General features: G+C 44.2%; 3 protein-coding genes across 4 annotated transcripts in view; 2 read left to right on the top strand and 1 right to left on the bottom strand.

Annotated features, from left to right (window-relative positions):
* Positions 1–1,688: 1,688 nt before the first annotated feature.
* LOC109888862 (uncharacterized) lies at positions 1,689–11,029 on the top strand. The gene is made up of 7 exons (XM_020480029.2): positions 1,689–2,206; positions 2,329–2,581; positions 2,656–2,915; positions 8,781–9,604; positions 9,773–9,877; positions 9,967–10,058; positions 10,203–11,029. The coding sequence occupies exons 1-4, from the start codon at positions 1,970–1,972 to the stop codon at positions 9,099–9,101; spliced, it is 1,071 nt and encodes a 356-aa protein (XP_020335618.2). The 5' UTR covers positions 1,689–1,969; the 3' UTR covers positions 9,102–9,604; positions 9,773–9,877; positions 9,967–10,058; positions 10,203–11,029.
* On the bottom strand, positions 10,507–24,903 carry LOC109889417 (dnaJ homolog subfamily A member 2-like). Its single transcript, XM_020480832.2, has 10 exons — positions 24,880–24,903; positions 23,439–23,552; positions 22,728–22,787; positions 21,966–22,201; positions 21,791–21,871; positions 21,504–21,637; positions 21,205–21,401; positions 20,832–20,976; positions 20,622–20,749; positions 10,507–12,093 (listed from the first exon to the last, which is right to left on the bottom strand). Exons 2-10 carry the CDS (start codon positions 23,514–23,516, stop codon positions 11,905–11,907), a joined length of 1,248 nt encoding a protein of 415 aa, XP_020336421.1. The 5' UTR covers positions 23,517–23,552; positions 24,880–24,903; the 3' UTR covers positions 10,507–11,904.
* Positions 23,653–25,389, top strand: part of LOC109889416 (serine/threonine-protein phosphatase 6 regulatory subunit 2) — a 15,140-nt gene continuing 13,403 nt past the window's right edge. Inside the window, exons 1-5 of one of the 2 annotated variants that reach the window (XM_031822866.1) lie at positions 23,653–24,257; positions 24,532–24,643; positions 24,778–24,908; positions 24,977–25,112; positions 25,231–25,329. In XM_031822866.1, coding sequence (XP_031678726.1) covers positions 24,985–25,112; positions 25,231–25,329 — 227 coding nt within the window. In that variant the 5' untranslated portion in view covers positions 23,653–24,257; positions 24,532–24,643; positions 24,778–24,908; positions 24,977–24,984. The remainder of the gene's footprint in view (positions 24,258–24,531; positions 24,644–24,777; positions 24,909–24,976; positions 25,113–25,230; positions 25,330–25,389) is intronic. The other variant, XM_020480830.2, reaches the window with a different exon arrangement.

Raw genomic sequence — 25,389 nt, 5'->3', positions numbered from 1 at the left:
TAATTCAAATTCTTAATGTTTGAGCTTAAAAAACTTTGAATGAGGTTTGTTTCTGAACCCTGCCTGATTCTACAGATCTACTGGGACCTTCAGTTGCTCAACACAGGAAAACTCAGAGACCTGTACCACACAGACACACACACACACACCACAGACACACATACAAGAGACACGCACACCATACACCTCAACCAAGACCTGTACCACACCACCAGTCAAGCGCAGTATGACAGAGACACACAGAACATACCCACAGAGAAAGAAAAGGGAAAGGAGAGAAAAGAGGGAGGAGTGTGTGGGTGGAGACTGAGGAGAGCAGTTAGACAGCGCTGGGCCAGGTAAGCTGTTAGTTTGTAAGACTCTCTATTTCTCTCCCCTTATCTGTCTGCCCCCCCTCTCATTTATGTGTGTGTGTGTCTGTCCCCAGACTGGTGCAGGAGGGTGTGTGTGGAGCCCTGCCGTCTTTAAGTGGTGGTCGGGGGTCAGGGGTGAGAAGTCAGGCATTGGGGTGTCTCTCTCTGTCAGAGCTACTCCTACTGGTAGGAGTGAAGTATGATGCCGTCACACACATACTCTTCACAGAGATGTTGCAGGAACACCATGGTGAGAGACACACACACACACACCACATTTGTATACTCAGTACATATCATCATGTTTATGATATTACAGGGCTGGTTGCCTGGAAGGCACTGTTGCCATGGGAGCGTGAGGAGAGGGAGGCGGAGCTAGGTTTGCTATGGGAGGAGACTCAGGAGTCAGATGACGTGCTGAGTCTGTCTGACCTACCTGGAGCCTTCAGGATATACAGGTAACACACAAACCTAGGATAGTTTTAGGCTGTGCATAACAAAGATGCACACTGAGTTTATATTGAGGAGTGATCTAATTGATTGGCAAACCTGAGGATGAGCAGGAATATGTGCAGCAGATGGCTATGCCTCTGACCAGGTGATGATATGATTGACAGGTGCAGTGAGGGTGTGTCCCTGAGGGGCTGTCCTGATTGGGTGAAACCCAGGGAGCAGTCTTGGTCGGCCATCTCTCTCCTCACTGAAATACACACCAGCCTTGAGCACGAGACAAACACTCTCACTGCCCTGGCCAAGAGGTACAAACACATACAGACACACACACCAATTCCACAATAACAGCCCTGACAAGAGGCAAGCACATCATTTTCCAGGTCCTGCAATAAGCCAATTACAAACTTGATTGTCAGATCGTGTCCTTCCGCCCCTGCAGACTGGACAGGGAAACCCTGCAGTTGATGGGTCTGTATGCCAGCCTAGCCACCATCAGAGCTCAGAGGGAGACACTGTCCCATGGTGCACTGCTGGCAGCCAGACAGGACTGGGAGACATGGTGAGGCCTTCATGACAACCACAATGGGAATACGTCTCTGACTTTAATGTGTCAATGATTTCCTACATCTGCCTTGTTTCCAGGCCCAGGATTATAGGGTCCTGCAAGAGAGATCAGGCCCAGCTCTGGCTGCAGGAGGAGGAGGAAGAGGATGAGGAGGAAGAAGAGGAATCCTCTGTCTTTCAACAACAGGTTATGTCTAGTATCTGTCAGTAACACTGATGTTGCCGCTTTGTTTTACTGTTATATGCCTCCCTCCCACCCCTCTCTGCTACTGGAGTTTGACCTCTAGCCTCTGACCTCTGACCAGGTGGTGCTGAGGTGTCTGGTACTGAATCAGGAGCGGGAGAGAAAGTGTCTGCTGAGGCTGCTGCACGGGGACTCCCCAGACAAGCTACAGGGACCAGGAGAGCAGAAGTCACCTATAGAGGGTCAGTCTGTATATCAAATATAGCTAAATGACTGCTTGTATCTATCTGGATCTCTCCTATTATCTGTAATGTAATCAGTGATGTGCAGTAACCAGTTGTGTGACTGTGATCTGTGAGGTGTTGTGTTAGCAGAGTGGGTCCAGCAAAGAGAGGGGGCGCTGAGAGCGGGGTGTATGAGCAGGCTGAGACACACACACACCTTCCTGCTGACTCAGGCCCAAACACATGCCCAGCTCCAGTCCTGTCTTCAGCCCCAAACCCTGCCAGAACAGGGCCCTGCCCAGCCCCAGTCCCAAACCTCCCTCCAGCACCAGTCCCAGTGGGGAGGCTGTGCTCTGGTCCTGCTGGTTGAGCTGATGGATCTCCAGGAGGCCCAGGTCTCTGCAGTGCTGTCAACTCTACTGGACAGGGTCAGTCACAACACTGTGTTAAAATCAAAGCAACTTTCCATTGTGGCTACACTGGCAGATCTATTTGGTCCACCATTTGAAGTGTGTGTGTGTGTGTCTGCATGCATTGCGTCCGTGTCCAGGGTGAACAGTGCCTGCTGTCCCTGATAGAAGAGTATGAGTCTGAACTCAGAGAGCCTCGTCTCTCCTGCTTGCTCACACTCCTCACCTCTAACCCCTGCCTGGCCTCGGACCCCAACACACTACTGACTGTTGTTGACCCCTGCCTGGGGCCTTCTGACTCAATCTCAGTCCAGAACATCTCCTCAGCCTCCCCGCCCACAGACCTGACCAGAGGTGACCCAGAACAGCAACACACAGGGGACCTCTGCACAGGTAATACACAGACACACAAACACACAAATCATGAAAAAAGACACATCACATATTGTGTGCATGTGTGTCTCCAGGCTGTGGGACGGCCCTGGCCCCGGAGGACCTGCCCTATCTGGAGATCCTGTGTGTTTCAGACACCATCCACTCCCTCGACACACACCACACACCCTCTGCCTCCAATGGATTCTCTGCAGAGCGAGAGGTGTGTGAGGGACGAGAGGCGAGGGAGGGCAGCCACAGAAAGACTCCTCAGAGCTATGAGAAGCAGGGTTCCCTCATCACTCTGGCCTGGAGCAAACCACCGGATGGAGACACTGAGCAGCACACAGGAACAGTAAGATATGCTACATTACCTCACACACAGATCTAAGATCATAAACATGATCTCACACACAGATCTACGATCAGAAACACTTCCTTGGCTCACACAGATCTAGGATCAGAAACACTACCTCACACAGATCTAGGATCAGAAACACTAACGCACACCAGACCTGGCATAGTTTTAACTATGCTTAATGGAAAGTAACTATTTTTCCAGGGGAACAAATAGATCCCAAAATGACTACTTTTCAAAATGATTTGAATACAGATCTGAGAAAGCAACAACATTTTCAAAATGTTAAAATAACAATGTTAAAATATCTGAATACAGATCTCAGGAAGTGACTACTTTTCTGAAACTATTGGGTTGATTTCCTTCAACTAATGGCAGGGCTGTATCTGGAACTGCATGTTGAAGATAAAAATATCTGAAAGTCATATTTGATCTACACAATACATTTCTATCTGAACATTCTGTAACTGTCCATTCTCCTGAATGTCCATTGCCCCACGTGTACATAATCAAGTCAAATAAGTTGTGACGCTCAACTACTGTATGACTCTATCAACATGCCACTGAATCTGTCGAAAACTGCAATTAATTTTATGATACCAAAAATACTTCAGAGTAATTCAAAGCCAATTGCAAACATTGCAAACAGAAAGTTGGATGCTTACAGAGCAAATTATACGATTGTTAAATCAACACTGAAAGTGTGGAGTCTGTGGACCCATATAGGCACTGAAACAGCGTTAAAATTAACACACTGTTTAGAGTAAAGTCTTATTTAAATATTTCCCAGAGTGCCTTGCCTTTCGAGTAAGTTGTAGAGTTACCACCCATGACTGTATTTGTTAGTGACAGAGACATGTTTGTTGCGTTCATAATATATATATATATATATATATATATATATAGCACAATACCACATGTATTTCATAAGGCCTTATTTTGAGGGGCTGGATTTACCCTAATACAAGGGGCCAGAAACTATACACATCACATTGAACCAAAACCACACCCATCATTATTATATTTCCCATCATGCTCTATGGTCGGTAGATAAAAAAACATTGTTTCAATATCTATGTTTGTGCATGTACATTGATTGATTGATTAATCTTATGCGACACAAATACTTTTTTCTAAACAAATCCAATGAAGTTAGTTAGATGTTTTTTGCACCCCTTATTGAAATGTTTGTTCCAGTTTAAATGCCTCAGGTCATTCTAATCCATACATTTAGCTCGTGTGGCCATGAGGTAGGGGTAAGATGGTGGACAGGGAAATAAATAGTAATCGGAAGCCGAGGCTTTCTGAAAGCTTCGGTGCTTTCACCAAATTGTGCTGAATTTTTTTTATTTTGTCGGTGCTTCGTTATCTATTCACAATGCACATTAGAGACATCTGCTGGTCAACAATAAACCGCAGTGTGTGATCATTTACAAAATATATTTTTTAATCCATTTCATTATAATACAGTGGCGCACCGGTAAATCGTTGCCATTAGTAACCTATAATGGTTTGCATCTTACATTATGCTTCCCTTTTTCACCTACAAGTTGACTATATTTCAAAAACGGAATCTATTACATTATTTAGGATGCTTAAGACATAAGCTTACATAAGCACTAAATAAAAATAATACTTGAACAACAGTGCAGACAAAACCATTTTCAAACTAGTGTGCCTTCAACGAGATTCAACCTTATACCTTTCACGTCCCTGTTCCACAGTCCCCTACTCTACCTGCTATGCTACTAGTCAGGTGAAACTTTATATACAAAATCCTAACTCTATTTGAAAGTACAGTGTCCAGTAGAGGACAGTGTCTGAAAGCAGCTTGGAATGGGAAAAAGCAGTGAAACCACGGCGAAATCAGTGGGATCTCGCATTTTGCAAAACATGGGATGCAGTCCAAACACTTCAAAGAAACATCCTCATCCACTTACCCACCTTATGCCCTCGGGGGAATCCCCGTCGGCCATCTTGGAGGGCGGTCCAAATGGTTAGCCAAGCAAGTTTGCAACGTAAGCCCCTCAGCCCTCGTTTTTAGTCGGCTTTGCGAGTGTACAATTATGTTCACTCCGGGGCCTGAATCTCCCCATAATTCAATTTGCGACGATTGTACATCCGCTAAGAAAAGTCAGCGAAGTGTATACTCGTCAGACGTCATGATACATCATCAGAAGTGTCTTCTTAATTTGAGGGCTGAGGGGATAGGGTGTGTCTTTTAAGTGTTTGGACCGGTATGAAACAGCATGTGATCAAATGAAGCTTTGTATGTTATTGATGACGCACCTCTGATAAAGCGATTTCGACACATCCCTCATACTGTAGCTCCAGTATCAAATGTAACATCACTAGAAAAAAATTAGAAAAATGGAACATACAATAAGTAAATATGGAATGGGAGAATGAACAAGCCTTCTAGAAGATCTTATGAAGGAGAACATGGTGGATGGAAAAAAAGTACAAAATTGGAACATGTTTTGAGTGAATATGGAGTGGTGGATCACACCAAACTTTTGGAAAAGCTACAGAAGGAAATTGAACGTGACGTGAGTGAGGATGAACCAATTGTGGTGGCAGGTGCGGTGAAGACCGCCAAGTTTGAGCCTCGTCCTTATGATGACAAAGACGATTCTGGCCCAGTGGGAGTGAGATTGTCGGAGAGAAGGTATCATTGCCTTGTGGCCAAGGGTGGTCCATTTAAAAAAGGATTATTTTCTCACTCGCCCCTTGCCCTGCAAATGTATTCTCGTCAGACGTCATGATACTTCATCAGAAGTGTCCACTTAAATTTGAGCTTTTGGACCGCAACCTGTGACTTGCTTTCCTATCTGGAGCAGGACGCGGTTGAAAGTAGTGGTAAGTAGAGTGGCGTTAAGTGTTGAGGAGGATCAACTGAAGTTGAAGATTCCCGGTGTGTGTGACTCGCCGTTGGGTGCGATGCAGACCCAGTGGAGAGCATGGTGAAACAGAGAAGACACTGTACTACTGAGTTTTTCCATTTCAGATTACCGTGTTTTAGTTGTTAAATTTATGGTCATGTGGCAGTAGTGTGCAAGAGGGAGATTCCTAGATGTTAGAAGTGTGCATGGGGACTTGAGACAATGGAATGTGTATTTTCGGTGGAAAAAGATGTGTGTAAAATGTATGTAAACCATGCTTCTCTCTGTGTGTAAACATGGTGCTGGTTGTCAATTGTACCGCAGAAACGGAATATAAATCACAGAGGATAGATGTTGTGGTGGCAGCTGCAGAGAAGTACTTGGGTCTACAAGATTTTACTGCATTAAATGTATACGTTTTGAACAATAGAGTCCCATTCTCCCAGGCTGCTGGCCTGGAGTAGGATCAGGTAGGACCAAAGTAGTTGAATAGTGGTGAGGTTTTAATTGGTGAAGGTTTAGTTGGTAGGACAGTTTTTCTCAACACGTAATGAATTCATACCACAGAATAGTAGGCAGCCAATACAGTAGTTGGCGGCATGCACCTTTAATATTTGTTTGCAAACCACCATAATACCGAAGAAGAACAAGCCATACAATTTATGTAGTGTGTGTGTGGAGAATGTGTACACGGTCCAGGAAGAATCCAGCTACGACCGGTCCATTTCTTTTAATGTTTGTGAAACTCATGAGACAATACAGCCACATTACCATAACCCTGTTTATACAAGATTCTCAGTTAGGAGGCTTGCATCTAATTGTTGTATAAAATGAATGAGTAAAGATGAAACTATTTATGAAATTATGTAATGTGATTTTGAACTGTTTAATGAAGGAAACTCCAATTGCCATTGGAGTTTAACTAATTCATTGGCCCGCCCCATGAGCACAGACTTTAATCTGGCGTCTTTCTGCTCTCCCGAATATAACCCCCACCTTGGGAATTTATCTTCAGACCATGCTTCTCTCAATCATTAGAGGGCTAAGGTCTGAGTAGAGACCAGCTTACCTCGATAACCACGAGAGGGCTAAGGTTTCAGACGATTGCGGAATTCTTAACCATATCACGTTTCAACTCTGAGACTATCGAAACGACAGAATAAGAACAAATCCTGGATACTAATTACTTGTCTGCAGCTAGGAATTCTGTACCATTGAACGCAAAGACCGACAACCGCCGAAACATATATCCTATAACAACATTGCTGAATGTTACTCTGAACTATCCATTCTAACCACGGCAGGGAGAGAGAGCGAGAGGGCGGACAAACTCTCCAAAAGAAACAAACTTACCAACAGAGATTACAATGACACACTGAGCGTAAATATATATATTGATTGCAATTATTCCCGAATGAGTGAGCGTTCATGTGCAAAGGATTAGCATTTCAATTGTTATAATTATCAACTTTGTAGTGTCTTTTATCTTTCGCGCCCTCCTCAGTCCCTTTGTCTAACAAGCCGCCATGCCGGTTTAGCACACTAGGGAACATTCCCCTATCATTTACTTGTAACCATATCTACTTATTTGTTTTGTGCATTTCTGTGATTATTTAGTTAGTAAATAAATGATTTAAGACAATTGATGTATGGATGATTCATAGTGAAGACTAGGTTCATGCAGATAACCAACAATTTACGACGTTTGGCATGAGACTAACGTGAGGTAAAGAAAAATTAATTCATTAGAAGACTAATTGATCAGATATGAAATTATCTGAAAGTTACATTAGAAAAATTATAACTTTGTAATCTGAATATTTTCCTTGGTGCCCCGACTTCCTAGTTAATTACAGTTACATGATTAATTTAGTTTAATCACGTAATAATAAGAGAATTTTTTATAAAAATAAGTCTTCAGTTTAATGCTGCCAAGGACGAGACACTAGCTAAGTCCTATGTAACAACAATGTTGCTATTGTTATGATCAAAAAGTTACTACAGATAAGAAATTGATGTCAAGTGTTATGGTAATACAGTATGTCTCTTCTTTTGAAAATATGTTGTCATTTTGATGCTGCAAACGTGGTCTTCTCTAATGTTGAGGTGATTCAATGTACCTCAAGTATGTCATTCTAGCTATAGTCTATATTCATATCTAAGAACCCTCCAAACCATATGCTTATGATAATATATTTAGACTAATTCAACTACAGTGCCTTGAGAAAGTATTCATACCCCTGGACTTATTCCAAATATTGTGTTACAGCCTGAATTCAAAATGTATTACATTCATATTTTGACTCACTCATCTACGCACAATATCCCATTATGACAAAGTGAAAACATGTTTTTAGAAATCTTAGCAAATGTATTGAAAATGAGGGCAAAGGTTCACCTTCCAACAGGACAACAACCCTGAGCACACAGCCAAGACAACACAGGAGTGGCTTTGGGACAAGTAGCTGAATGTCCTTGAGGGGCTCAGCCAGAGCCCAGACTTTAACCCAATCTAACATCTCTGTAGACCTGAAAATAGCTGTGCAGCGATGCTCCCCATCCAACCTGACAGAGCTTGAGAGGATCTGCAGAGAAGAATAAGAGAAATACCCAACAAGACTGAAGGCTGTAATCACTGCCAAAGGTGCTTCAACAAAGTACTGAGTAAAGGGTCTGAATACTTAAATGTGATTTTTTTTCATTTGTAATAAATTTGCAAAAATGTATAGAAAACCTGTTTTTGATTTTTCATTATGGGGTATTGTGTATAGATTGATGAGGGGGAAAAACTATTGAATCCATTTTAGAATAGAGCTGTAACATAACAAAATGTGGAAAAAGTCAACGGGTCTGAATACTTTCCGAATGCACTGTATATAAACTATATTTGGCCCAGGTCCGTCTCACACACAGATCTAGGATCAGAAACACTGTCACACAGAGATCTGAACTGTGTATTATTTGTGTTGTGGTTATGTAGGTCATGTCTACTGCAACAGAGCAACAAGAGGAAGTGGGTGAGGTGAGTGTGCACTGTGACACACACAACACCCCCGGATACACACCTGGACACATACACTACAACGACACAACCAGAGACACAGACCAGGTGAAGGTGTTGGACTCGTCTCTGTTCCAGTACAGCTCTGAGGTTGAACAGCTCTTACCGCCTACGGACCAGCACCCCATCACGGGCCAGGAAGTCTATGTTAGTCTCTCCAAGATTCCGTCTGGCTCTCAGATTCCATGTGGCACTCTTAAGATTCTGTTTGGCTCGCCAATGTTCCAGCTGGCTCACTAAGGTTCCGATTATAACTGTGATGACTGTGTGTGTTGCAGAAGGAGTTGGTGATGGAGCAGTCAGAGAAGACAGAAACACTTTCTAATGTGCCCACACACACTGAAGAGCCTCCAACATGGGGCAGAGCCCAGCAGGAGGCTGAGAAAAGGCGCGGAAGTCCACCTGTCGATGAGGAACACACTGATGACCTCACTGCTTTGGGAGCCAACGGAAGTGCTTACCCGCACTCTTTGGGAAGGGAGAGGGAGGACATAGAGCTCTGGGCCCTGAGTAGACCTGCACCCCTTACATCAGCCCAGGAGACCCTCAACACCCCACACACTACTCTAGAGGGAGACAGATCAATGGAGGGAGAGAAAACAATGGGGAGTGTGATGGAGAGAGAGAGGACATTGGAGCCAGTCTCTATGATGGAGAGAGAGAAAACAATGCGCAGCTTGGTGGACCTGCAGAGGAAGGTGGAGCAGAAACAACAGCGAGACAGAGAGAGACAATTACTGAGGGTGAGACAACTACTGAGAGTGAGATGGAGGGAATGGAATAGACAGGGACAACTACCGAGGGTGTGTGAGAGAGAGAGAGCGATGTACAGAGGGTGGATTTTAGGAAGAAAGGCACAGAACAAAGACTTTTTTTTATTTATAGATGTGTGACTACTTCCTGTGTGTCAGGTCCAGGAGCGGCTGTCAATCATTCAGAACAAGAAGTCCCAGGAAGACCTGATGGGCCTCAGACAGACTGACAGACTCCGGCACCTCACACATAACCTGCCCCAGGTGACAAACACACACACAACCACATGTAATATACCCCATTGTCAGGCATTGGAGCGGGTGTGTGATTCTGGACTGTGTGTTTCTGTCAGGCGGATAAGAGCCAGCAGAAGACAGTGGTCAGAGAAAGACTGGAGCAGCTGAGGAGAGAACGCTCCTATGTCATGCAGTCCAAACGAGACAGGTAACACACACACACACACACACACACACACACACACACACACACTATGTAAGAGATACAGGTAACAAACCAGACTGGTGTCAAGTTCCACCTTTCACTCGTTCTCTATTCCCCCGCTTTCCCTTTTGCTCTCCCTCCTCCCAGGAATACAGCAGGCTTCAAGGAGCTGCTGGGTCCAGTGAGAATCCACAGTGCAGAGACAGACGACACTGCTGACTCACTCAGGCTAGCCACCAGCGCAAGCTAATTATGCTATTCCTACACAGCTGTCTCACTAGAAATCTGCTGGTATTTGCTGGTTAAAGTCCCGCCCCAGCTGATCCCCCCTCAATCTGTCAGTCACTACACTACTACCCACCCTGTTTACAAGCCACATTAGCCATTTCTGGCTTCTTCTGTCATTGGCTTATACTGTAGCCTGATAAGTGGATGAACACAAAAACAGAGCTGATGGTGACAGTTTATTATACAGTTTAATTGTCATCCTAACAAACATGAGCATCATCAACAATAATAACATCATTTGCTAAATAAAGCCCCTGTCTGTAGCGTGTCCCTCCAGTGGCCTATATAGCATATATACAGTGACAGTCAGATGACTACATCTCTACAGTTTAAAGTAGCCTCCTATCCACTCCATCTGTACTGATCTGACAGAACGACATGAGAAAGGAAATCCACGTGTGGCCTAGTAAACCATGCTGCTTTCACCTGGATCATGTTCAATAGTGCACACTAATGCAAAATGTTCAAACAGGAAATTATTGTTTTACCAGGTAGTGTTCCAAAACATTTGTGCCAACTGACCATGACCATGTTGTCTTGTCCCATCAGTGCAGATGAAGAACAGGAATTTGGATAGGAGGGAAGGAGGCAACTGTAGAGTATTGAGATGTGACCGTGCACAGGGGCTGGGGTTGGTATTTACAGAGCTAAGGGAATGGAAGCTGAGATGGCATGTGTGACAGTTGTACTGGCATGGAAAGTTGTGTATAATGCACAGGTCAGAGGTTAGGGCTAAATGTTACATGGTCAAGGTGGGAGAGAAGTTCAACACATTCAATTGTTTTTATCTTTAATTGAACATAAAACGAGGTCTCCACTCACATTGGCGATACACACAGAACACACACCGCTATGAGCAGAGAAGCCAGAACATTCTACAGCAGCTCACACACACCCAGCTCCTAAATCACACGCGCGCACACACACACACTCTCAGTTTAGAGTATGCTACTCAAGACAAGCTCTGTGGTCACACGCACGCATGCGCAAAAGCACAATCCTCACACAGAAGAGAAACGTGTTGTTTTCTGACAAAGGTAAATAAGCCTAAAGATTCAAGCTATTTTATTGGTGGAGAGAAATCTGACCAGGTAGTCCCGAGGTGCCTCAGAGATGGGAGACGTTTGAGCTTACAGGAAGCAATACAAAAGCTTTCTGTGTGGCTCAGCAGGCCGCCGTGTAGACCAGGGGCTATGGTAGGTCTATGTTAAATGTGTTTTCAGCATGCGCTGGTGTGTGACTAAGACTAGACTACGACACTGAAGCCTGTTAGAAGATAAATTAATAATTTCACTAGACAATATTTTAATTTTGTACACAAGGTTCCCAAATGACAACGTTTCCAGACAGATGTAGAGCCTACAAACCTAAGATGTCAAATGGCCACTAAACATCCATCACAGCCTGCTGACCACACTCAAACACACACACTGATTGGCTGATGGGGGAATGAAGAGGATTGAGGGTCCTGGGGGAGGGGCAGTGGAGGGGTGCCCTTCCCTCAGAGTACTCAACAGATGGGCACACAGACCAGTGAGAGAAGGGTGTGTATGTATTCAGTCTACTGGTGGGCACACTGTACCCCTGGGCCATGTGGTCCACCCTCCTCATCAGAGCTGTCGTTGTAGGCCTCTCTCCTGGCCCCCGCTGACCCCTGACCTCTGACCTCACAGTCCTGGAGGTCAACCTCTTCCGCCTCCGATGAGATAACTGGAACCTCCGCACGCCCAGGCAGCAGATCCTCCAACTCCTAAAAATACAGGCAAAACACACATTCTGCATATCTCAGTACCAGGTTAGCCAGTAATAGCGTTTTTTTGGATGATACTAAAAAAGTAATCGCCTATAGGTTCATTTGCATAATTAAATTGTCAGGTGTATTTTTGTTAGTTTCAAGATGATTATTTACACACGCACAGCATACAGATACAGAGCCAAGTTTATGCAGAAAATTGGTCAGACTGTGCAAGAGCTGCAGCTACAGCTCCTGTTGCTGCTGGAGTGAAACACGCCCGATCATTGCACAACAATTATAAATGAATTCACGTGATAACTGTTTTGATAGCCACCATTAAAAATAGGTACTATTTTTATTTATCAACTGGTAATTGAAGTGCACTTCCCATTCAAATGCATATACAGTGCCTTCAGAAAGTACTCACATGCTAACTTTTTCCACATTTTGTTGTGTTAGACTGAATCACCTTTGTTAAGTGATTATTTGACAATCAGATGAAAACATCATGACTGGTTGTGTTTATGCCACATGTCCATAAGGCTAGAGGAAGCTAACAGGATGACTACACTGTGAGCGTTGCAAAATAAATGTAGAAATTTATGTTTTTCAATTATTGCACCCACACTGACAAAATAAATGTGTGCACGATGGCGCACACGCGCAGCCAGTTTGGGTTCCGTGTAATTTTTGAAATCTAAAAAAAAAAAGTGGGCGCGCACTTGGGTGTCCCGTAGCAACACAATCTCACACGCAATTTGTGCATATTTCTACAAAAAGTATTTCAGGAGATTGTGCGTTTTTGTGCGGCTTAATTCGTGTGAAGACACATTTTTGTGCGACTTAATTAGTGTGAAGACACATTTTTGTGCGACTTCATTCAAAGGAAAATACATTTGAGGGCAAACTTCGGAACAATCTTTTGAAAATTATTGGAGCAATGCATATTGGGCAATGGTGTTTTACACTGACTTGTCCCACACTTGTTTGTTTGTTATATATATATATATATCACACGTTTACAACCCAATATTGTTAATCAACCAGGTTGTCATCGAAATACTTAATAGCAGCCTTACGTTAATGCCTTACGTTAATGCCAATGCTGTTTTCTTTGCACGTTTCCACTTAATACTTTGGGATACTGGTGCTGTGTCGGAGTTTATGAGGGTTGCCAGATTGGAGTAAAAAGCTGTATTTGTCCGATTTGATTAATATATAAATGCTCGGAAAGAAGACCTGTAAAACAAATCTGTTTGGTTTAAATCCCCTGGTGAAACTGTGGTATTTGCAACTATAACAAATCTGGACTATGATCAATTAAACAGGTTAATGTAAAATAATGAATTATGTTGGCTTACACTTATGGCATTTCCAAGGCAGTTTCATGATGATTATTACAGTCGTGTCAATCATGTTATATACTTAGGCTATTGTAACAAGGCATATGCAAGCATTGTTGGCTAGACTTTCATGGCAATGGCCATTAGAGCTCACTTTGCCACTATGAGCCCTGGTTAGAGTCCCTATTGCAGCTTTCACTTTATTCCGCTATATTGGTGGCAGCGTTTGGATCACCTCCAGCTCACATCTAGTTATGTGATCTAGAGGTGGGAAGCATTCGGTTTTTCAACATTGTGTTGGGTTTAATTACATTGATATATCTAGTGAACAATGGATAAGCAACAATGGGAGTGACAGATAGAAGTAGTTACTACAGGTGTAATCAAGCCTTACATCAAAGTTGCCTGAAGTTGAATGGAAAGTCCTATGCACTGACCAGTTATTCAGAAGAAACTCCTCTGTGATCCACATCATATGGGCAGACAAATAACGTAAGATTGTTATGCAGCAAAACACAACTATCCTTTTTTTAGGATGCAGACCAGTAATATGAATCACTGTTGATCCATCATATTCTGATCTAATGAGATGGATGTAGGATTTTCTACGGCCTAGAATCGAGGCCTTTCACAGTCATGAAGGACATTGCTACGCCCTTCTTGATTCTCATTGGCGAAGACTGAACTCAAGTTAGGGGTCAGACTCTTCTATACTACTTTGTCCAACATGTTATACCCCAGAGGTTGAAAATAAACCCTTTTAAAAGGGGATATAACTTGTATCATTATTATAGGGCTAGGAAAGCCATAGCCTAATGGCTTCAGACAGAATGTATCACTATTTATTTACAGAGAGCAATTTCTGTTTTATAACAGGTAGTATCCATTTATTTACAGTAGTGTGTTAATTAATTATTGCTTTCTTCCTTGGAAATACAGAATATGTATAAAATGCCAAATATACCAAAAGCTAAATCAAGTAGAGATTTACAACTATTTAACCATGTTAATCATTACTGAAACATGCAAACTACAAACATTTAACCAAAGATAATGAATACATGACAACCATAGCATTGAAGGCAAGGAAGTCAGCGAGCATCTGGCCTCCCTTGATTAAAAAAAAGTATACAAAAACTTGCCAATCAGCGTTGAGCTAAACTGAGCAAGCTCAATTGTGAATGGTACAGGAGCACCCAAAAGAAAGTGTCAGGGGAAACTAGCTTAAATGTTGGCGTCACGCCTATCAAATCCCATTGACAGAAAAACTTGAGTTGCTGCATCTCCTTGTGTTGTTGCCCTCCGGTGGCTGGCTAGCTAGCTAAAATTGTCCCGTTCCTAAATTAGCCATACTGGAGATAGTGGTCTAAGTGCTGATGCGTCACTACAGCTGTGTCACAGCCGGCCATGACCGGGAGACACATGAGGCAGCACACAATTGGCCCAGCATCGTCCGGGTTTGGGGAGGGTTTGGACTGGGCTTTACTTGGCTCATCACACTCTAGCGACTCCTTGTGGTGGGCCGGACGCCTGCAGGCTGACCTCGGTTGTCAGTCCAAAAGTGTTTCCTCTGACACATTGGTGCAGCTGGCTTCCGGGTTAAGCGGGCAGGTGTTAAAGAAGCACGGTTTGGCTGATCATGTTTCGCAGGACGCATGACTTGACCGTTGCCTCTCCCGAGCCCGTTGGGGAGTTGCAGCAATGAAACAAGATCGTAATTGGATCACAATTGGATATAATGAAATTGGGAAGAAAAAGGGGGTACATTTTGTTTTGTTTTATTCATTGATATGACAGTTTCAATAAATTACTTAAATGGCAGCGTTTTTTTATTGACCGAATATGAGACAATTTAGCAATTAGGATTTGTTATCTATAATGGTAACCAGAAGCTAGTCAAAAGCTGGCCAGAAGCTAGTCAAAAGCTGGCCAGAAGCTAGTCAAAAGCTGGCCAGAAGCTAGTTAGCTTCTTTACTGGCTAATCGATAGTATTCAGCTAACCACGGTTTGTGGTCATCAGCTATCCTTTAGCTCGAAAATCTATCACCAGTTTTGTACAGCGCGGCTCGGACCGGAATATATCGGACCTATTTTCTCTCCATGTCCCCGGATTTCAACCGCAAGCTCTGGACATTTACACCTGGATCTCGCAGCTAGCTAGCTGCTATCCGTGTGACTATCGGCTTACGTCGATCCCGGAGCAAACATCAATTATTCCGGAGCTAGCCAGCTGAATAGTTCCATCAGCCACTCCTGGGCTACAATCACCTATCCGGACCCGTTTTACTGCCAACGCGGAGCCCCACCGGGCCTTCACAACTGGACTACCGACGTTATCTGCCCGAGGGAGTTATCCAGCTGGCTCCTCCGTCGCGACGTTACCTGAACGCCCATCTGCGGCCTGCTTATCGTTAGCTGTCTTATCGGCTGCTATCTGAATAGATCTATCTGACATTACTTTCCTTCTTATTGGGCCTCTATAACTATATCTATTTTTTTGCGAATTGGATTGATTCCCTCTACCACACGGAACCCCACTAATCCTACCGAAGGAAAAGCACGAGCTGGCTAAAAACAGACCTCCATCCTATGCTAGCTTGCTACTGATGGCCCGGCTAGCTGTCTGAATCGCCGTGACCCCAACCAACCTCACTACTCACTGGACCCTTTTGATCACTCGACTAAGCATGCCTCTCCTTAATGTCAATATGCCTTGTTCATTGCTGTTCTGGTTAGTGTTATTGGCTTATTTCACTGTAGAGCCTCTAGTCCTGCTCACTATACCTTATCCAACCTATTAGTTCCACCACCCACACATGTGATGACATTTCCTGGTTTCAATGATGTTTCTAGAGACAATATCTCTCTCATCATCACTCAATACCTAGGTTTACCTCCACTGTATTCACATCCTACCATACATTATACCTCGTCCCCAGAAACCTCCTTTTACTCTCTGTTCCAGATGTTCTCGACAACCAATTCTCATTGCTTTTAGCCGTACCCTTATCCTCCTACTCCTCTTTTCCTCTGGTGATGTAGAGGTGAATCAAGGCCCTGCAGTGCCTAGCTCCACTCCTATTCCCCTGGCGCTCTCTTTTGATGACTTCGGTAACCGTAATAGCCTTGGTTTCATGCACGTTAACATTAGAAGCCTCCTCCCTAAGTTTGTTTTATTCACTGCTTTAGCACACTCTGCCAACCTGGATGTTCTAGCTGTGTCTGAATCCTGGCTTAGGAAGACCACCAAAAATTCTACTATCCAGGTCTGTACCCAAACAATTTGAACTTCCACTTTTAAAAATCCACCTCTCTAAAAACAAGTCTCTCACCGTTGCCACCTGCTATAGACCACCCTCTGCCCCCAGCTGTGCTCTGGACACCATATGTGAACCAATTGCCCCCCCATCTATCTTCAGAGCGTGCTGCTAGGCAACCTAAACTGGAACATGCTTAACACCCCAGCCATCCTACAATCTAAGCTTGATGCCCTCAATCTCACACAAATTATCAATGAACCTACCAGGTACCTCCCCAAAGCCGTAAACACGGGCACCGTCATAGATATCATCCTAACCAACTTGCCCTCTAAATACACCTCTGCTGTCTTCAACCAAGATCTCAGCGATCACTGCCTCATTGCCTGCATCCGTAATGGATCAGCGGTCAAACGCTCCCTGAAACACTTCAGCAAGCAGGCCTTTCTAATCAACCTGGCCGGGGTATCCTGGAAGGATATTGATCTCATCCCGTCAGTAGAGGATGCCTGGTTATTATTTTTAAATGCCTTCCTAACCATCTTAAATAAGCATGCCCCATTCAAGAAATGTAGAACCAGGAACAGATATAGCCCTTGGCTCTCCCCAGACCTGACTGCCCTTAACCAACACAAAAACATCCTATGGCGTTCTGCATTAGCATCGAACAGCCCCCTGTGATATGCAGCTTTTCAGGAAAGCTAGAAACTAATATACACAGGCAGTTAGAAAAGCCAAGGCTAGCTTTTTCAAGCAGAAATTTGCTTCCTGCAACACGAACTCAAAAAAGTTCTGGGACACCGTAAAGTCCATGGAGAATAAGAACACGTCCTCCTAGCTGCCCACTGCAGTGAAGATAGGAAACACTGTCACCACTGATAAATCCACCATAATTGAGAATTTCAAGAAGCATTTTTCTACAGCTCACCATGCTTTCCACCTGGCTACCCCTACCCCGGTCAACAGCACTGCACCCCCCACAGCAACTCGCCAAAGTCTTCCCCATTTCTCCTTCTCCCAAATCCAGTCAGCTGATGTTCTGAAAGAGCTGCAAAATCTGGACCCCTACAAATCAGCCGGGGTAGACAATCTGGACCCTTTCTTTCTAAAAATTATCTGCCCGAAATTGTTGCCACCCCTATTACTAGCCTGTTCAACCTCTCTTTCGTGTCGTCTGAGATTCCCAAAGATTGGAAAACAGCTGCGGTCATCCCCCTCTTCAAAAGGGGGGGACACTCTTGACCCAAACTGCTACAGACCTATATCTATCCTACCCTGCCTTTCTAAGGTCCTCGAAAGCAAAGTCAACAAACAGATTACCGACCGTTTCGAATCTCACTATACCCTCTCTGCTATGCAATCTGGTTTCAGAGCTGGTCATGGGTGCACCTCAGCCACACTCAAGGTACTAAACAATATCTTAACCGCCATCGATAAGAAACATTACTGTGCAGCCGTATTCATTGATCTGGCCAAGGCTTTCGACTTTGTCAATCACCACATCCTCATCAGCAGACTCCACAGCCTTGGTTTCTCAAATTATTGCCTCGCCTGGTTCACCAACTACTTCTCTGATAGAGTTCAGTGTGTCAAATCGGAGGGTCTGTTGTCCGGACCTCTGGTAGTCTCTATGGCGGTACCACAGGGTTCAATTCTTGGACCGACTCTCTTCTCTGTATACATCAATGATGTCGCTCTTGCTGCTGGTGAGTCTCTGATCCACCGCTACGCAGACGACACCCCTCTGTATACTTCTGGTCCTTCTTTGGACACTGTGTTAACAACCCTCCAGGCAAGCTTCAATGCCATACAACTCTCCTTCCATGGCCTCCAATTGCTCTTAAATACAAGTAAAACTAAATGCATGCTCTTCAACCGATCGCTGCCTGCACCTGCCCGCCTGTCCAACATCACTACTCTGGACGGCTCTGACCTAGAATTCGTGGGCAACTACAAATATCTAGGTGTCTGGTTAGACTGTAAACTCTCCTACCAGACTCACATTAAGCATCTCCAATCCAAAATTAAATCTAGAATTGGCTTCCTATTTCGCAACAAAGCACCCTTCACTCATGCTGCCAAACATACCCTTGTAAAACTGACCATCCTACCAATCCTCAACTTCGGCGATGTCATTTACAAAATAGCCTCCAATACCCTACTCAATAAATTGGATGCAGTCTATCACAGTGCCATCCGTTTTGTCACCAAAGCCCCATATACTACCCACCATTACGACCTGTAAGCTCTCGTTGGCTGGACATCGCTTCATACTCGTCGCCAAACCCACTGGCTCCAGGTCATCTACACGACCCCTTATCTCAGCTCGCTAGTCACCATAGCATCACCCACCTGTAGCACGTGCTCCAGCAGGTATATCTCTCTGGTCACCCCCAAAACCAATTCTTCATTTGGCCGCCTCTCCTTCCAGTTCTCTGCTGCCAATGACTGGAACGAACTACAAAAATCTCTGAAACTGGAAACACTTATCTCCCTCACTAGCTTTAAGCACCAGCTGTCAGAGCAGCTCACAGATTACTGCACCTGTACATAGCCCATCTATAATTTAGCCCAAACAACTACCTCTTTCGCTACTGTATTTATTTATTTTGCTCCTTTGCACCCCATTATTTTTATTTCTACTTTGCACATTCTTCCACTGCAAATCTACCATTCCAGTGTTTTACCTCCCTTATCTCACCTCATTTACTCACATCGTATATAGACTTGTTTCTACTGTATTATTGACTGTTTGTTTTACTCCATGTGTAACTCTGTGTTGTTGTATGTGTCGAACTGCTTTGCTTTATCTTGGCCAGGTCGCAATTGTAAATGAGAACTTGTTCTCAACTAGCCTACCTGGTTAAATAAAGGTGTTCTCAACTAGCCTACCTGGTTAAATAAAGGTGTTCTCAACTAGCCTACCTGGTTAAATAAAGGTGATATAAAAAATAAAAATAAATGGTTATGATAAATTAGGCATTGTGCGCAGTGTTGGCATATAGATAAATTCACCGATTTGCAAGTACTCCAACAGTCCATAAAAGGTCTATCCCTAGCCAAAATATGACCAAACGTGGAGGTAATTATTTTATAAAGACTTCCATATAACATTGAAACCAGTAGCCTATTTCACTCATGTTCTACTGGTTTTCAAATCAACTTTTTCATTGTCCAGTAGCCAAAAGATCTCCCCTTTCAAAACTTCTAACAGATATGTTCATTTATATCTCACCATGACAACTGTGTTTTCCCGCTAATTGCATTATGGAATGAACACTCACGCGTAGCCTACTGCCATGTGCGCATTGCTGCGTTCATAATGTGAAGAAATAATAGTTTATAAGAATGTTAAGCTAAACGTTCTGAACTGTTGCATCAGCCTCATTGCTCAAAAAAAATGTAGCCTAGACCTACTGATTGTATGAATTTGGGATCTATCGTCCAACAACTGTCCCAGAGTCTGTTTGGGATAGGCTATTTCTTTCTCGCACAGAATGACAAGCTGACCAATAGAAAAAGTAAATTGTTCTACCATGGGGGATAGTAGATTGACATAGACTAGTGATTTTGCTGGTCTTTACTTGTCTTATTGTGCATCAGAATTCGGTATAAAGGACGCACGCAGTTGCATCCTCGACTTGTTCTGTTAAGATGAATTACCATAATCGAAATGTGATTTCTGTCATTCTGAGCACTGTGGGTGGACGGCCTAATTAGGTTATGCACCCAATGCATATGGGACTGGTACATTTCTCAAAATGTACAATAAATTAAAATGCTGCCAGTCAAATGTCAGGCGACGCTACATTTTCCTAACAGAAACCCTGCTCAGTACAATCATGTAGACAAAGTGATGGTTGAAACAATGTGTGATGTCCTGGACTGTGAACTAAGTGGTTGGACACCTTAGGCAGGTCAGTTGGTTCTTAGAGGTACTTACAGAGAGTTTCTCAGGACTGATCCAGTTGTTTTCAGGGAACTGGACGTCAAACTTGATGAACAGATCTCCCTTCTCAAATGGGTTCCTGTACTGAGGCATCCCCTCTCCCTTCACCACCCGGATACAACCTGACAAAAACACACAATTATCAATTTAATGATACAGGTTGGACCAAATAGATATATACTTGAGGTAATGTGTGTGTTTTACCTGGCTCTATAACCTTGCCGGGGGGATATTTGACAGCGAGTTGGCGTCCGTCGAGGTGTGTGACTGCCAGTTGGAAGCCACACAGAGCCTCCACCAGGCCGATACGCTGCGTCATGTGAAGGTCATGGCCGTCACGACGGAACTCCTTCAGAACAGAAACAACACTTTCTCAGCACTTTGACCCAACTGCTCTGAATGACAAGTGGGCGAGAGTTTCAGGAATGTCTCAAACTCAGAAGATGTGAATTGAGGGCCATCTTCATGGAGGAATCTAAGGAATTTCCGAACACTTCACTTGAAGAGGTTTCCAGTAGTTTGTTTAAGTCTTCAAGTACTCTCTGCTACAATGTGTGTGTGAGAGTGTGTATATTACCTCATGCTCCTTTTCCTGTAGGACAAGTAGTATGTCTCCAGGCTCAGTGCCTGGGGCCTGGTCAGCCTCTCCTGTGAAGCTGATCTTCTGGCCGTGTTTCATGCCTTTATCAACATGGACCTCCAACAGCTTTGTCTCCTTGTTCACCTTACGACCCTCACACTTCTTACAACGGTCCTTCTCACTGATCACCTCCCCTATACAAAAACATCAAACGGATTAGTTTCCTATCAAAACATGTGTTTCAAAAGTGTATTCATAAAATTGCAGACTATGTGAATGTGTGTGTGTTTTCCTACCCTCTCCGTTGCAGTCTGTGCAGACTGACTGCATCTGTTGGACCATGCCAGGAGCCAGCTGTCTGATCATGATCCTCATGCCTCTCCCTCTGCAGGCCACACACTTCTGCACCGCCCCCGCCTTACCCCCCGCACTGGAGATAGACCAAATTGAGGAGAGTAAAGTATCACATTAAACAATATAGCTCATGTTAAAGATGTGATTTATTTCAAAAAGTAGAGTAGCTCAGCAACTACTAACATTGATTTTCACATGAAATACATTCTTTAAAAGTGTGTAAACTCACCCATTGCAGGAAGCACACAGGACATTCTTGCTGAGCTGTAGTTTGGTTGTTTTACCATTGTAGAGGTCTTCCAGTGATACTCTGTGTTAGAAAGGTAGGCAGGGATAGGTAAGGCATAACCAACAATGTCTGGATGGAAGACTAGAGAAGTGAAGGGAGAGTAACTGTTACTCACTTGAGGGGGTGCACCATATCCTCTCCTCTCCTGCGTCCCCCGTTGCGTCCTCCCCCTCCACGTCCCTGCCCCCCCATAAAGCCAAACAGCCCCCCTCCAAAGATGTGGGAGAAGATGTCGTCCATGCCAGCCCCTCCACCACCTCCCTCCCGCAGCCCCTGCTCTCCATAGCGATCATACAGCTCCTTCTTCTCTGGATTGGTCAGCACCTCATAAGCAAAACTGATCTCCTTAAACTGGGAGAAAAGGGGTGAACTATTAGGGACCTTTATCATAACTACCTCCCACAGACATTCTACAACTTCAGGTGACATTTCCCACTGTTTACTTTAAATCTGCATGAACAATCACCACATGCAGTTCTCACAGATACTCCTCTCCCAACGCAATAGTCTAACGTGGTTTACTTTCCTCTCCTCCTTCATCTGCACTGATGTTACACAGGTCAGTTGAGAGATGCAGAACATGCTGGTTGGGAATTAGCTTTCACCTGCCAGTTATCTCAAGTCAGTGCTGTATATGAAGCAGATGAGACCAAGAGAGAGAAGGAGCCTCTACAGACTAGCCAGGTGCACTCCTGCTCTTGGGAGGAGGCCATTTGACTAATACCAAAGTCAATTAATACACATCTTAGTTACTGGTCAATACAGATAGGCCTGTGTAATGGTACTAACATGGCTGGTGATCGTGATGTGGCGCGATTAGCGTGTTGTGATTCGTTGTGTGCTGTGTCACATGTGTGTATAACCACCTGTCTCTTACCTTGTCCCCGGCATCTGGGTTCTTATCAGGGTGGTACTCTTTGGCCAACTTGCGGTATGCCTGCACACAAAAGAGACAACTACATCAGTTACTGTCTCTGGGCCAACATGTTTCTAACTGCGTAGCATTACACTGTTGCTGCCGCAAGACCAACACTTTGTGAACCTGAAAATCTTCCAGCTAGCTAATAGTCTATAACCAGAAATTCTGATCGTATGTACTAACCGGCTAGCTAACACATAGCCTAACTAGTACCTCTATGGTTCTACGGTGACAGATTTGTTTCCTCACGCTAACGTTAAGCCAGCTAGCCACTGCAGCTAACTTCGAGAAGCAATCTGCAGCGCATCGTCTAGCAACGATCTGACTGTCTGGGATAACGAATATTACTTTTCTATGCATTAAGTAAGGCCTAACGTTAGTTTCCCATGTATAAAATATATCGTACCAAATCCATAACAGCTAACTAACTGTCTAGCTACATTAGATCGAGTTGTCAATCAGAGAAAGACATAGCTAGACATCATTATATAAGTTATTTTCTCCAGAAATATCCGCTGTCTAACTCGCAAGGCTAGTTAGCTTAGCATCCGAACAGTGTTGGCAAGGCCACACCAACCCAGTTTTGCTGTCTAATTATTCACCAAAATGTCTGTGTAGTTACTGTGATGGTGTTCTTTTTTTAAAACACTAATAACACCTGTCACGTACCTTCTTTAGCTCGTTTTCGGAAGCGGAGGGTGAGACTCCGAGGATGTCGTATAGCTTGGTATCCACAACGTTGGCCATTATGCTATCTATCTAGGGCTACACACAGAGAAAGACCTGCGGATGAAAGGAAACGAGAGAAGACAAGCCGGGTGGAAACGTCATACGCAATGCGTCAATTTGGGTCAGCGCGCTGTCAGTCAGCTGATATGCTCCAGAGAGATAGCAGAGATGATGACATACATACATATGTATCTGTATAGCATTATCTCTAGGCTAACAGTTACAGCTTTGGATAACGTCTGCTTGTCAATTTTGGAAGTATCCTGTGTGACCCAGTTATCATTTTTACTAATCTCCTATTGCCAATAATCCGTTAGGGCGGGGGCATACATATAGCAGTGCGAAAGCTATGGTTTAATGGTGCCACCCATATTTTGGGGAATTGTAATGTTCAGGACAATCTCTACTCTTTACCACAACGATAAACCACAAGTGCCCGTAGCTACCTTTTAATTTTGCGCGTTCCCGTAACAGTGTCCGCCATTTTGATTAAAAAATATGACAGCATCCTTGTCTGTCTTGCTGCAATCTTGAGGGTAAACGCGACAATTAATTGACTGGCGCTGGGATTGATTGTACTATACACGGGTGGAAGGGTCAGGCAGCCTCTGGTGAGCTGTCAAAGAAACACTCGCCAGATTACTGACAGATTTGGTTGATGGGGCGTGCAGCTCCAGTTGACTGGCTTGGAATATAAACAAACTGCTCAACCAGCTACTTTAGCAGACTGACACTGACGCCCTGGAGCTAAATGACAAGGTAGGTGCTTGTCGTAGTTGAGCCATGGCAAGATTGCAATAATCAGCCTGGCTAGCTATATACGCAGTCTAATTAGCTATCTAGCAAACAACATCCTACTAGCTAATATGGTCAGACATATTTGACAGTCATTGGCAGCTAGCTAGCCACCTTGCTACCCAGCACAGCGTCCTAATCTTGAAGATTAGGAGAGTCAGAGATGTGTGTATGTGCTGGAACCCACTGATTCTTTCTCCATTTCTATCACCTTTTCGGTTTGCACACCGTTTATCAGTGTGTGTGCGCCAATGGTGTGAGTGTGTAATCGTCCATGCAGATGACCATTCCTTCCTGGGTCTATGAGACAAATGACTGAAGAGGTCTGACCAAGGACACACATTAATTAGGTAAACACTCACACACATTCTCACTTAAAGGTGCAATCTAACCTATATCTGTTTCACTATAGGTTTAATGTGTTTCCTCTGTAAACTGAGGGGTGTGTGTGTGTGTATCTGGCTGTGTGTAATCGTCCATGCAGGTGACCATTCCTTCCTGGGTCTTTGAGACGACAAATGACTGAAGAGGTCTGACCAAGGACACACATTACTTTGGTAACCCCCCCCCCCAGTGGGGAACGAACCTCATCACACTCCAGACCGAGCAGGAAATGTAAAGTTGCAAAACCTTTGATACACAGTTGGTGAGGATGACTTTCTATTCACTCTTTCTCCTTGCAGCTGCAGCCATGTTCTGGAAGTTTGACCTGCACATGTCGTCCCAGCTGGAGGCCCTGCTGGAGAAGGATGATGTCACACTCACTGAGCTCATGGAGGAGGAGGACGTACTACAGGAGTGCAAGGCCCAAAACCACAGGTTATCCTTCAGCATTAACATCTGCCATAGAAACTGTTTATTAGCATTAGTTTGAGCATTTCAAATAGGAAATGGTGTCATGCTAATGAGTGTCTCTTCACTCCTCTCTGGGCCCAAGGCTGCTTGTCTTCCTGTCCCAGGACACCTGCATGCAGGAGCTGCTGCACCTCATCACCACAGAGCCCCCTGCTGGCCTGGAAGAAACAAGACGTTTTAAGTGAGTGGATTTGGGATCATCAACTAGATTCAGCCGCAGGTTGGGGGGCCGGAACATAAT

The sequence above is a fragment of the Oncorhynchus kisutch genome, linkage group LG4, assembly GCF_002021735.2.
Source record: "Oncorhynchus kisutch isolate 150728-3 linkage group LG4, Okis_V2, whole genome shotgun sequence".
NCBI lineage: Eukaryota > Metazoa > Chordata > Actinopteri > Salmoniformes > Salmonidae > Oncorhynchus > Oncorhynchus kisutch.
Note: the sequence above shows the minus strand (reverse complement) of the source record. Positions and strands in the feature narration are given on the sequence as shown.